General features: G+C 33.7%; 1 protein-coding gene across 1 annotated transcript; it reads right to left on the bottom strand.

The window, feature by feature from the left end:
* Window positions 1-8179: 8179 nt before the first annotated feature.
* LOC118048005 (probable lactoylglutathione lyase, chloroplastic) lies at window positions 8180-12179 on the bottom strand. Its single transcript, XM_035057506.2, has 9 exons — window positions 11866-12179; window positions 11488-11686; window positions 11256-11380; window positions 10983-11047; window positions 10575-10787; window positions 10437-10484; window positions 9404-9511; window positions 9090-9230; window positions 8180-8388 (listed from the first exon to the last, which is right to left on the bottom strand). The coding sequence occupies exons 1-9, from the start codon at window positions 11984-11986 to the stop codon at window positions 8347-8349; spliced, it is 1062 nt and encodes a 353-aa protein (XP_034913397.1). The 5' UTR covers window positions 11987-12179; the 3' UTR covers window positions 8180-8346.
* Between the last annotated feature and the right edge of the window lie 2908 nt (window positions 12180-15087).

Genomic DNA, 15087 nt, shown 5'->3' with positions numbered 1-15087 from the left:
AAGTATCAATATAAAAGAAAGAGTTGATTTAGTCCTTGTGTATCAGCACTTAATATAAATGAGCTTATGAATAGACCAATCATTAATAATTGTTTTCTAATATAAAATATCAATAAATTTATAAAATATTTATTTTGTATTCTCAATTTTTTTTAGTTTTCCTATACGCTTTAAATCAGTTTAGTTAGATTTTTTTTTATGCTCTAAATTTTGTTATCTCCTTTCTTTCAAGGTATAAGTACATCTTTGGTTGGAATATTTTATTTTTCCTTGTTTGGCCCATTTGTGGAAGGATACATTGCATCATGTGACTCTTTCTTTGTACTTTGAATATCTATGTCTGGTTTTAATAATTTCATTTGCACTTCAACGTGAGTGAATAATTTTTTTTAATATAAAAATAAATATAATAATATTTTCTAAGCATTGTTTTACATAAAATATCTTAATAGTAAATTAAAAAATTTATGCATGCATTTAATTAAATAAAATGAGAATAATTAATACAATCAAAATAAATTATGAAAATTAATTCTTATCAACTGAAGTTAACCAATTAAACTCATGATCTTGTTCATGAAATTTTTTTATTTTAAATAGATACTTATAAAATTAAAAACTAATTAAATATCAAAGTGTTTGTTTGAGATTGTGATAAATCAATAAATATCAAACCCAAACAAATTGCGTTACCCAATTAAGAATCAACAAAATATTAAAAGATAAAATTAAAAAAAAAAGAATTAACCAAGAAAAATAATGAAGATCTAGTTGTGAATGATCAAATTGAAAAAAAAATTAAAAAAATTAAAAAAAAAAAAAGGAAAACAAAGGTAAAGGCATACAAGCCTGGTTGATCCATAATGCATTGGCCTTAATAAAAAAACCTAAGTGCACGGACCTAGAGCAGCCCATGTGCCTATATGAAGCCCGAGAATAAAGTATACAAAGAGAGCTATACTAATTCAAAATGTTGTTATAATACAAAATAATACAAAAACAAGGGGGTTGAAATAAATAAAAAAAAAAGGGGGGGGAGATGGGGCCAAAATGGAATTAAGAAGAGATGAAACTATAAATACCCATCGCTTCTCTTATCCATGGCCGGCTGATAATAAGAAGGAGGAGGGAGAATTTTAGATTTTTCCTTCATCAAAACTAAGAGTAAACACCTAAAATTAGTAAGCCCATGTAAGCCTTGAAATTATTAAATGGAGGAACACAATTGGGTGGAGAATTAACAAGAAGAAAAGTGAAGAATTGGTGAAGAAAAGAGGGGGAAGAGTGGCTAGCTATATACAAGGAGAAGAATGCTAAGATTCTTCTAAAATTTGTGAAGTAAAGTTTAGATTTCATCCAAGTAAGGAGTTCTAATTCCAATTTTTATGAAATTAACTTCAATTTGATTAGAAGTTCATGATTTTCTTGAATTAAGAATTAGGGTTCTTTAACATAAAATGTTAGGAAAATGCAGAAATGAGTGAGATTAAATGGATTAGAATAATCTAAGTGCCTTAAAGAAAAAGAAGAAATGAGTGCATAAAAGAGAGGAAGGGAACTCTTGGTTCCGTGGGCATGTTATTGGCTGAGATACTACAAAGAAGGAATGAGAACATATGATTTGCTTAATTAATTAACTTGGTACAAATGACCTTAAAAGGACATAAATGAGACGGGTTGCCATAAATAAAGGGAAAGCATGGTCGTGACTGATGAGGAAGCAGGGATTGAAGATGAATTGGAGATACTTTCTCCATTAGCAAAACAGGGCAAGTTCGTTGCCCTATTTCCTGGTAAATTTGGACCTAAAAACTATAAAATCCAAGGAGGGTCCCTTCATAGAAGTTGTAGCCAGGAGTTTTAGCTTTCCAAGTCTGACCCCGTCTAATTTAGAGTCCTGGAACTCTAGATACAAATAAAAATCTGAGGAGAGGCCAAGCTGCCACCCCTGTTGGCAGATTCAGCCAAGTTGATAAAACAATGAAATTTAGCCATATTAAGGGTAGAATTTGTTTTCTTGCCCTTCATAAAGTGCGTCTTGATCTTCAAAAAAGAATAAAATGTGATCAAAATTGAATTCATGATGTCCACTTAAACTATTAATAAGCTGAAAAGTTAAAGGATAATAATGAGGAATGTAAGTGAGAAAGAAAAGATTGGTAAAAGAGAAATGAATATTATTGCCATTGTTGTTGTTATGTTGTGTTATTTGGATTAATATGGAATAATGATGGATGTTTCTGGTTTCAAGAGGAACCACGGGAGGAGTGCAGCAATAACAAGGAAACGCAAGTCGAGCGTCTACAGTAGGTAGGTACTAGGTACCTATATCTCCTCTAGTTAATAATTATTTTAACTAACTATTGAACTATAAAAATTTAGTGCTTATTGATGAAGAAAAGAATAGGGGGAAAGGAAAGGTTAAATGATGGGGAAAAAAAATAGAAACAGAGGACTATATTTAATTTATGGGTTCTTTTGGAGGAAATCAACAATAACAATGAATGTTGGTAATCACTTTTTTCTCGAATTTGATTTGTTTGTCCCTGATATAAGAGGCTAATGATGTTAACCAAGCTTATTAACATCGGCATTACCAATACGTGGAAGGAGAAATGTAAACCTTGATTAACTATTCGGGTTCAGAATAGTTAATGATATTGACAGGTGATGTCGATATCAGCAAACTTTATAAACTTGATTAACCATTCAAGTTCAGAACAGTTAATGATATCGGTGGGTGACATCGATATTGGTAAAATTTATAAACTTGATTAACTATTCGGGTTCAGAATAGTTACTAATATCGGTGGGTGACGTCGATATCGGTAAAATTTATGGACTTGATTAGCTTTTCGAGGTGAAAGCTAATGATGTCAAGAATTCTTGACATCGGCATACCTGCAAACCTCCCAGGGTAATATGGAACAGTGATTAAGTATTTTAGTTTTAAAAATAGTTAATGAAACAAATAGTTACGTTCGTGTCGGTATTTTCATGAAATTGATTAGTTGTTCCCAGGACGGGCAACTAAAGACACTAATGGAGGTCATTGGTGGCGGCAATAGTCTTTCTGATGTGGAGGGGGGAGAAGTTAATAGAAACAATTTTTTTATATATAACCCTTAAAAGGAGTTTATAGTTGTATTTAGAATCTCATATGATTTAAGTAGATAGATATGTTTAATTTTTCTTCTATAAATTGCTTGTATTTTAATCATTTGTTTTTAATTATATGGGAAATTTATATTTTACAGGTCCCTCCCATTCACGTCAGGAATAGATTTTAAGTTCTTTGATCTCTTTTTGTATAAGTTATGAACTTAGGGATTTGTGGTGTAATTTTTTCATGCAGTAAACATGTAACCTATATAGAATATTATGTTCGTAATATTTTGTTTCTGAAATATTAAATGTATCAACCTATGCTTGGGATATTAGAATGTACTAGATTATGTTAGAATATTAAACTGTGTTGTGCTGTGTGTGTGTGTGTGTGTGTGTGTGAAATCTTCGTGCTCGAATTGGCTCTTTTAATTATTAACTTATGCGTGTGATGTGAGATGGAGTTTGGGAATGATTATGGCTCTGAGCATAATCTGGAATGTATTTGATTATACTAAACATGGATGTGATTATGCTTTATCTCCCTGAGGTAATAGCCCCATAATCTCCAAATGATAGGTCTAAGGCCTCTCAAGGGCAATAGCCCTACCAATATTTAAAGGATAGGTCTAAGGCATCCCTAGACCAATAGCCCCACAATCTCCAAATGATGGATCTGAGGCCTCCCTAGGACAATAGCCCCACCACTCTTTAATGAATTGACTTGGTCTTCCTGATGCAATAGTTCTTTAAGGGATTGTCAAAAGCCTCTTCAAACACTTCATCACCTCTAGACCATCCTTTCTGAGGCTACCTAGCAACTTTATGGACTATTTTTCCTCCTCGATAAAGTAGGGAAAGATTAAGAGACTCGACCAAAGATAAGGTTAGAAAAAGCATCCTCAAACTTGGGTTGCCCAGCTCCTAGTATAGCACTCTTGGAAGAAGTCACAATAGATGAAGAGGTCTCTACCATTAAAAATAAAGGCGGGAGCATTGGCAGTGGAACGACAGAAGAGGTCTCTACAACTAAGGTACAACATTGTTTCCACAAGGGTGAAGACCCTTTTTTTTCTTTTGAAATAGGCAACAACACCTATAATCACTTCAGAAGGGGTTAACTCCATCTTACCCCCACCAAGGAAGAACAACTTCCCACACTAGCTCTGGCTTCCAATTCTATGAAAGTAGTGACTTTTGTTATTGTCTCCTTAGGGATATGAAATAATCCATATTGATGGGCTCATTTTACATTTTTGCTTCCATCCTAACTTTAGATAAGTTGAGGTATGAAGACACCCTCTCAAACACAGACTTTCCTAAAAAGTTTCCTTCTTGTTTAATTGTTAACCTTATACAAAAAACAAAGTTAAGGATGGATATTTAAATGCAAAAAAAAAAAAAAAGATAAAAAGTTGCATACTTTGCAACAATATCTGGTAATGCATTTTGGCCATCTCATTGACATTGTACTTGGTGGAGGTTAAGGTCAACATAGTACACGTTTTTCCTCATCCAACCTGAGACAATACCTATTGTTTACCTCAATAGGAGGTATGTTCCAATAGCAAGCACAACCCCAGACTTCTTGCATCCCATCTCTAGGGTTGATCGTGATATTGTACCTTATTATCAGCCAACTCCCCCTCTACTTCTTACATGGGTAGGCTTTCCCTACAAGATCCCTTTTATGAGTTTTTTGGGTATGTTAGCGAAGGTAAAAAAACCATCGAACATATTGTTTCCATTATCAGCACCACCGATGAGGTTGTAACAAGTCCTAAAGATATTTATAGTAGGCTTGACTCCAATAAGCTTGAGGTACTTGTCAAAAACAAACAAAATAATCCATCTATTGCGATGTAGTTGTCCTAAACCCAACTTGTAATATAAAAAAAAGTTCCACACAAACCCTTAAAGAGAAAGGGTATACCCCAACTCATACATATATAGAGGGGCAATGATTTCACAGTACCCCCGAATGATGGCCAAGATTTGTTAGCTAATTCTTTTATCCTTAAAAGAAAGTTTAGTCACAAACTCTCATGGTTGCAAACCATTAACGAAGACCACCTCTGCTATGGTAAAGTGCTAGGTTCATTGTTCTCAAAGGCTTGAGCAAACTCTTTCTTCCCTATGATACTCTAAAGGCAATAAGGGAAGGACTTCTCCAATATTGGGAACTACCTTTCCCCTTTCCAAATATGGATGCTAGTTCCACCCCCTCTAGTATTAGGGCTTAGTCTAATAGACCTTGTCCCCTACTCCTTCCTTTAGTTTATAGTTGAAACCTGAACTCACCACCAGAGGAAGTAACATCCTTACTTCTAGGATCAGACCTAACTTTTCTAAAGTCTATCTTTTCTGATGATAACAAGATGGAAGAAAGAAAAAAGTTTAAGATGGAAATACCTAAAATAAAAAAGTTTCTTCTTAACAAATACAACAAATCTCACGCAAGGCTTCTTTAGCAATTTGTTTTTATAAAAAAATTACTAGAGTGAAAGTAAAAGAAAAATGGAAGCAAAAGTGGCTACAGATATAAATGAAATAACTTTACATCCTTATTATTGGATGGATAAATATGATGGTACCATGAATCTCCAAAAACCTACTTAATTATTGCATTGAATATACGTCGTTGTTTTGTTTCCCAATAGACTTTGTTTCAATGAGGACAAGGCACATGAACACAAAAATCCTAACAGTTCTACTTGGGATAGTCTTTCTTATGGAGAAAGTAAAAAGTCTCTCATTAAAATTGATAAACTACAAATCTTTGTGTATTCAATACATAAAAACTTGGGGGGCTACTAACGGATCAATATATTTTGAAAAATTAATTTTAAGCTTAAGTTCTTTTTTAAAAAGTCCAAAGGCAAGGTGATAACCTAATAATAAGTTAGTGGGTCTTACATCCATACCCAACATCCCTAGGCTTATACAATGTCAGGTCTCAATGACATTGGTCTAGCTCTTTTATAGGCCCAACACCATTGGACATAGTTATGAGTAGAGCCCAAATGGGCATAGGTTTAATGAGTTTTTATACCAAACATCCTTGGGTTCAGTTACATGTTGAGCCTAATCAAACATTGTTCTAGCGAGCTGTCAAACCCAACATCATTAGATTCAGCTACGCGTTGAGCCCAAGTGAACATGGGTATGGCGAGCTGACAGACCCATCACTATAAGATGCCAAGCTCAAGCAGGCATAGTTATGGTAAGCTATCAAACCCGATATCATTGGGCTTAGCTATGCATTGAGCCGAAGAAGACATGGGTTTAGCAAGCAACCAGACCTACCACACCTAGGCTTGGCATTATGCTAAGCCCAAGTGGATATAGGTCTAGCGATCGTTGTAGACCTCATGTTGGGCCATAAAACTTTGTTTTCTTATTCTTATGACTTTTAACATAAAATATTGATGACAAAAATATCCATACCCTACACCTTTAGGTGTATAAAAGTTTTCTAAGAAATTACCATATTTCAATTGTCATTAATATTGTGTAGAGAAATTTTTTTTCTCCCATTAATATTGTATAAGAGATATTTATCCTTTATTAATACTAGTAAGAGGAAATGACTCTCCAATTTCTCCACTCCGACAAAAATAACAAAGTTTAGGGCTATGAATATCACTTGAACCATCTAGGTAAAGGGTTCACAATCTTTATTTTCTATAACAACACCTTCTTAATTTCAAAGCTTTCATCACATTAAAACTAAAAACAAACACTCTTGTTTTTAAGAATAAATACTCATTCTCTCATTTATGGTGACCATTTATTTAAAGATTATTGATTTTATCATCTAATAGTCATCAAACCTCACTGAAAAGAATTGTTTTTCTACAACAATCTACAAGTTTAATAAATTATAGAGAATAGATTATCTTACTAGAACATGTGATTAACCTATAATCCAACAACTAAAGAACATGTTCTTAATCACTTTGAATTTTAAAATATTATCAATTTTAGTATAGATACATGATGTTTATTTTAAAAATTAATGGAGGGGAAATTTAGTTTTGATTGAGTTACAAACAAACTCCATGATACTTTTTTTCGCTGAAAAGAAAAGAAGAAATAGTTTTATTGAAAACTTGTTTCCTTCAACTACAATCATTTGGGAATTTAACATTGGATTTGTTTGTTTATTACCCAGCAACTCTTTTACTCTTTTTCCTTCCAAAGACCTGGATCCTGGGAAAGCCAAACAATAATATTCCATTTCAAGTGCCTGCCGCGCACACGTCATCTTCCAAAATCCAGATATCACTAGCTATATCAAAATTTCGTATGATCCAATTAGAACACAATTCATTGGTTATTTCAAAAGTTTGCACTATCCACATTTGAGAATTATAATATTTTGGAAGTGTTTGAAAATATAATTTAGCTATTTTTAAAATATTTTTTATTCAAAAAGTATATTAAAATAATATTTTTGTATTTTTTAAAAATTATTTTTTAACATCAGTACATTAATTACAATAATCTGAAAATATTAAAAAAATATTAATTAAAGAAATAAAAAAATTTATTTCTTTTAAAAAATAACACAAACAAATAAGATTAGCACAGCACACCCACAAACAGGATTAGCACACCCACCGCAGCATCTATCCATCGGAGCTCTCCATGAATTGGCGGGCACGGGAGGTGTAATTACCACCAACTAAAGGCTACATTGCCACAGCTCGAGCTCAAACTCTTCAGCGAGATGGATGAGGTGACTTGGCCAACCCTTTGCAGGAGTAAGAATTTGGAATGTGTTGGGGATTGTAACCACTTATTCACTACTCGTAGAAGGGGAAAAAAAAGAGTTCAATTATGACGCAATGGATTAAAAACTTCAAAAACACAGCAACAATCTGCTAAATTTTGTAAAAACGTTTACCAGTAGAAAATCTTGAGAATGACAACAGCTCAGAAATGGCTTGTTACAATATACATCTTTTAGGTTTTCTTCGGATGCTTACAGAACTTAACTTTTAGAACGGGCTGATCAAACATGAGTATCTTGTAAAAGAGACTTCAGTTTTATCTACAAAATGAGGAAACCTAATGCAAAGCTACCACCAATAACTTTATTGCTTTGATCCCTGTGAAAGAGACTTTAGTTTTATCTACAAAATGCTACTTGATCACTATCTCACATGAGACATATTTTGACAAATGTTTTGACACAAGATTAGAAGCGGGCATGACATATTGATGCTGTCCTCAGACTCACTCCAATTCCTTGAGAAAGTCAATGTTATCTACAAAAACCTGCAAAAGAAAATAAATAACCTTAAAACCAAATGAACAATACAGATGCACAGGGTTCCCTAAAATATTCCTTATGACACAAAATGGACAGCCAGATTAATAACACAGAAAATTTTACATTCGAAAATAGGATTTACAATTGAATATGCAGTTATAAACATGATAACAGGTGAAATACAAGCAAGTTTCACATCTTCAATTTGTGAAGACCGACCAAGTTTTGTAATGTTCTTTTGTCGGTCAAACCTCAGAACAAACCCTCTAATTATTAAGATGTCATCCTAGGCTCATGTTGAACAATGCCTCGCAGGCACATAGCCAGTGTTTCAAATATTGAAAGGAAAAAGAAACCAAATGACGACATCGGTCAAATTTTAGCAACCTTTCATCCTAGCAGGGATCTGGCTATCTAGTCCTATACCATTCATATCAAGCAAACTCTAGCAGTCATGTCTTGCACAGGCACATCCCCCTCATAAAGAAGTTAGTGCATGTAAGTAAGCCAAGTGATACACCTATAGCATTATATGTTCATGAAACGTGTTCAACAGATCATGCAGCGGTACTGTCAAAGATTTGACAAAGAATAGAAAATAAAATCATTCAATGTAATTACAGTTTGTTCCGACATTACTGCTTCGATAGCAAAAAATGTCATCAGGCAGAAACATAAAGGGAAAAAAAAAAAAAAAAAATCATACCGTCTTCCAACCATCTGGATCTAAGCAAGCAGTGATCTTGGTGTTGATACCAGGTAATGGTCCAGGCTCTCGGGTAACTTTTCCACCAAAAATTTCAACTGCTTCTGCAGTTCTATAAACATCATCTGTGCCTATCGCAATCTTTTACAATGAAAAAGAAAAAAATCAGATCCAAGACTATTCGAGGAAAAAACAATCAATCATTCTCATCAAGTACCACTAAATTCATCAAGAAACAAAAGCACATAAGCAACCATGGTATTTTGAGAATAACACTGAAACAAATTCCACCATACATAAGAAAAAAATTCCACCTGAGCATACGCATTTCCTTTGTCATATTCAGTGACCCCATAGTTGTACGTCAACTCCAGCACACAATTTTTATCTTCAGACCCATAACCCATCATGGCTATTGTATACTGACAGTAGCGGACAAAAGATTGTCAGTTTAAACAATAACTTAGATGTCAAACAAAGGATGTGTATAGAATTTTTTAAATGATCAAATCAACTGATCTAGAAATGCAAGCACTGTAGACACTCAATCCAAAGATACATAAATCAAGTCGTAATGGAAATTTGTCATGAATGTGAGAAAGGTTTGGAATAAGATCCAAAGAAACAATGCATGCAAAAGAATCAAGCAACAAGTAAATCCTTAAGTTCTTGCTGTTCCCTATCAAATTTCTCTCCAACATGACATTTTCATGTAGACCTCCCCATAGAAGACCTGAACTTAGTAGAAAACTTAGGCACCAACAGACGATTTGTTTTGCTCTCACTTTTTGCATCTCGCAAATTTCCCCCAATAAAGGATGAGAAATTTCTATCCAAAAATATTGCAGACTTGTAAAAATGTTTGTATGGGACCTCACAGCACAACTACCGGTAAAATGAAGTGGTTGATTATCTTGCCAGAAACTCCACTTTTGAGTTCTGACTTCAATAGGAATCAAGTCACCAACTGCAGAAATTTCTTTATATTGAAAAAGGCCACTATTTGATAGTAAAATTTGGAGACAACAATAAAGTAGAATAAAAAGAGTAACTTGTTGCAGCCCACCATGGGTTCTGCCCCATGAAAGCTATGAAAATAATTTTGTTGTCTCTTGGGGAGTGTTCTCCTGTCATGATGAAATGTTTTGTTTTTATCCTATATCCTGTCTAGCCCATAAGTTAGGTAAAGTTACTGTTCTCTTCCATGCCTAATCCTTTTGGGAAAAAAATAAAGGACGCCAACTAACCAGACCTAATTATTGATCCTAAGACACTAATTTATTATGGAGTATAAACAAGATATGAAATGGTGAATGACATGCACTTGGCAAAAAGAGGCCAAGTTACCTTGTACTCTGGATTATCTCTTTTGCGGAGAAGCTTCATGCCAAAAGCCTATATCATGAAACAAGTTGCAGATTTATCACTATTAACATGAAATAATCACTATGCATATAGTTGCTTGATCAGGCCAGAATTACTCACCTTCTCGTAAAAATTTATAGAACGATCAAGATCACCAACACGAAGCATGACCTGACAGAGTGGCTCAGGGGTAGGTCCCCTTTCCAACAGTTCAAATTTATAACCATCAGGATCTTCAATAAAAGCAATAACTGTACTGCCACCTTTAACAGGACCGGGTTCTCTGTTCACTTTGCCACCCTTGGCCTTTATGAGTTCAACAGTCTTGGCAACCTAATCAAAAGAGCACACAAAACCTAGTTCAATTTTTTTCGGGAATCATCAGACAGTCTTCGAAAATAATAATAATAATTAAAAAAAAAAAAACTAAAGGATAGCTAGGTCCAAATAGCCCTGACATTTTAATTTAACAGCAGTTTCAATAATAATGATAAAAATAAAAAAGAAAGTTCAGATACAGGAAATTACATCCTCAACTGCAATGCCGAAATGTCCAAATCCAGCTCCAATATCATAGCTGTCAACTCCATAATCTGACAGCGTTAAACAACTAAAAATAAGCACCCACAAAATAAAAATACAAAAACCAGCGACATCTAGTATCGTGTTTATAAAACAACAAATCACATTGCAACAATTTTACATTATGGTGTAAATTAGGAAAGGTAAAACAAAACCTCACAGTTTCAGATATTAGAAAAGGTTGACAAAAGTGAATGGAGTGGTAGTCCGTTCACTTACTGTAAGTGAGTTCTATGACGAAGTGGGAGTCTTCCGGTCCATATCCAAGAAAGGCATTTGTATATCTCTCCTCAGGTATGTCACGTTTCCTCAGCAGCTTCATCCCCAGACACTCAGTGTAGAACCTGCATTCAGCAGGACAGGTTTTTCATTTTGGTTCGACCATGAGGCTTGCACATTATCAATTTCCTATAAGCGAAAACATAGAGACGAGATAAAACACAATACATACTTTATAGTCCTGTCCAAATCCCCAACACGATAAACAACATGTAGCATTCTACGCTTGTCCTTTTTTACCCACTCCAACAAACTTTCTTGAGTAGCAGCTGTGCTTGCTTGTGCCATATTTCCAGTTGCAATGGTTCTACTCTCTCCTCTCCAGATCTTAGACGATGCTTTCAAACCGAAGAAATGTGATTGCGGAACAGCTGTATCACCATTACATATCAATGCACAAATTAAGCAAGGAAACAAAGCCCTAGCTTTCAATATTATCACTATAAAATCTACAGAAATGTAAATTTCAGTCAATTATGAATTCGATTAATTCAAATTACTAAAAAAAATTATAAATCAAATTCAAGAAAGAAAAGAAGAGTATAGTTACCGGTAGCAAGATAAGCGAATCTGCGAGAAGGGGCACAAGTATTACAGAACATGAATGAAGAACAGGTCAGGTAGGATGATGGTCTAATTGAGGAGGACACCATAGGTATTATCCTCACCATTTAATTAATTTCTTATTTTTACTATTTGAATAACAAAATCTCTCAGATATATCTTCTTCTTCTTCTTCTTCTTCTTCTTCTTCTTCTTCTATTATCAACTACCCTTATTCTGTGCTGAGGGGGAGAGAGACATGGGTTTGTGGTAAGCAGCGAATAGGAGGAATAAAAGTTAAAAAGTGGTTTTATTTATTTATTTTATTTATATTATTTTGTGCTAAGGAGCTGGGGTTTCTTTTATTAGATTCGAGTGGAGTGAGGCTCTGTCTCTTGTCTTGTCTTGTGTTGTGCTGTGCTGTAACGGATGGATTGGACGGTGATATTCACGAGCTCACTGCCCAGTTCAAGTCCCGTTTATTAGCAGATTATTATTTTCTAGTCCAAGTTCTTACTTCTGTTTTAATTTAGTCCTTTTAAAAAAAATTCATAGATTATTCCATTGACCATGTTGACTGTTCGATTTTTTCAAATATTCCTTTCAAAATGCATTTTTTTATTTTTGTTTATAGAGAGATAGAATTCGGTTTTTTTTTCTTTTTCTTTTTCTTTTTCTTTTTTTAAATGTAATGGAAAACTAAACGAAAGATTAAAAGGACATTTGGTATTATTTATTCTCTGTTTTTGATTTTATATTGTTGGGAAAAAAATCAAAAATTTATTGTTGAAACAAAGCAAAAACAAAGGCCATCATCACAGTTTTTGAAAACCACTGTATCTGCTTCTATTGTTTTTGACAATGATTATTGGCTTTTTTATATGTTTTTCAAAAAACAATAAATGGGATTTTAAAATTTTTGAAAACAAAAAAACCAAAATGGCTCTAAGTGACCTTGATTTATTAATAGATATAAAAACACAAAGATTTAATATAGAATTTTTTATATTAAAGGGGATAACTAATTATTTTTTATTCGATCCATGTAAGGATTGAACAATTAAATTTGAATTTTAGTGTAATGTTATATGTTATCTGGTGTCACGCTAAAGAGTATAACTATGTATTTAATTATTGAATCAAACTGAAATTTTACTAAAAGTTTTCAAATTTATTTTTCTATATTAGGTTAAAAGCTCAAGTTAATCAAAGTTTGAGAAGGCATCACGGTACATATCATAAGAGTTTTGTATGGATTTTTCTAGTTGTTGCCTTTCGACGTGTGAAATTCTTACATGGAAATGATTTTTTTCCTAATGATACAAGTATAATCAGCATCTTATTTTTTAGAGTTTCTTCGTTTTATAGAATCTTTAATGAGCAATAATATAGTTTTCAAGTATAACAATTATTTTTTTAATGTTTTATAATCCTTGTTCTTACAAAGATTCCTTATTTATCATAACTATACAAGGAAATGAAGGTTGAGTTGGTGGTATTTAATGGCAAATTACTTTGCTTGTTTTGGGCAATTTCATGTTAAAAAAACAAAGAGAATAAGCCTCATCCTTTTCACTCATGTTTTCCTACGACTATGTGTTTCAATCACCCAAAAAAATTCCCACAATTGCCTTGTTGTAAATAAATAACAAACACAAGTAAATGCACTCAAAGCACACCAAGGATACAAGAAGATCTTTCAACCTTTATTAATCTTGTAAATAAAGGATTACACTATATAAGTGTGTGTGTGTGTTTTATGCATAAAGATTGCATGTTACACAATCAAGGCTTTGTAACCTATTTATAGACAACAATATGTGAGTTACAAGGCACAACCATCATTCTTATTTTTTAGGACATAGTGGGGCTTTTTCTCCCCCATGTTTAGCCCCCAGTCTCTCATGATCTCGATATCCATAACTGCCACTACTAACCCACGATTTACATGTCCATTTGGCAGTCCTAACTACTAGCTTTTATTGTGTTTACTGTCGGTTTAGAAGGTCCGTGATCCAAGCCTCACGTCCATACCAAGTCAAGAGCTTAATAACTCGCACAAACCGTTGCACGCTACTTGTTAAATTCGTTGATGCCTATGCAAGGTTGTTGTTGTCCATTACTGTTGAATTTTAGGCAATGTGCATCCGTTGGCATGTTTTTATGCCTAAGGCTCTAACAAACCACCCCCACCAGAAGAGTTCGACGTCCTTGTCAGAATATAAATGAGGTATTCTTGCTCCTAGTCTTTGAATTGCCACAAATTAGTGTCCTTCCACGAAACCTTTATGTTTTTCTTTCATTTTACTAAAAACTCAATTCATCAATTCTTTCTATGTTAGTCGAGTTGATGATTATCCATGATCTTGACAATACCATCGTTAAATTGTTGGTGAATCATAGGAGGAGCTCTTTGCGACTTACTTTGTTTTGCATCCTCTTGATCTTCATGAAAAGGTCTCAAGTAACTTACATGAAAAGTAGGATAAAGCTTTAGCTATTTGGGCAACTTTAATTTATAGGCAACAACCCCTACCTTTTCCATAATTTCAAAAGGTCCATCATCTCAGCATTAACCCTCGATGTTTTGTCTTCCCCGTAATTTGCCCTCACCAAATTCTAGCAGTCATCACTTTTGGTTAGCATATCTCAGCATTCTTTTTCATGCCATACGCAAACTATTTTGTGCTTGCTCAAACAACTCTTGTCGCTCCATTGCGAACCTATACGCCGCTGGACTTTTCCCACCAGATTTCTACACCACAATCTCAGTAGAATTTTGGGGTTGTGCTCCCAAAACCAACTCAAACGGGTTTGCTTCTATTGCCAAGGATCTTTGAAGATTGTAGCAAAATTATGTACTATCCAACAATTCCAACCAGTTTCATCACATCATTGTCACGTGGTGTCCTTCAGTACAATGTCTAATGTAACAATTCTTAATTTCTATTCTTCTAGAATTATATATTTCATTATACCATCTATCATGTTAATAACTTATCATTTTTAAGCATTCTTATAAACTACATACACGTAAGATACAATAGTATTATAGAAAGTAAAGGTACATAAACACCATGTGCAAAATATAAGGTTTACAAACACATTATAATTTACATATCATAAATTCAAATATCGACATCATATATTTTTACAAAATACGAGTCGTTTATTCTTACTACTATATAGATTATTACATGATCATATGGTATCACAAGGTGCATATTAT

This window comes from Populus alba, chromosome 6, assembly GCF_005239225.2.
Source record: "Populus alba chromosome 6, ASM523922v2, whole genome shotgun sequence".
In the NCBI taxonomy this organism is placed as follows: domain Eukaryota; kingdom Viridiplantae; phylum Streptophyta; class Magnoliopsida; order Malpighiales; family Salicaceae; genus Populus; species Populus alba.
The sequence above is the reverse complement of the archived record's forward strand: the minus strand, read 5'-3'. Positions and strand labels throughout refer to the sequence as shown.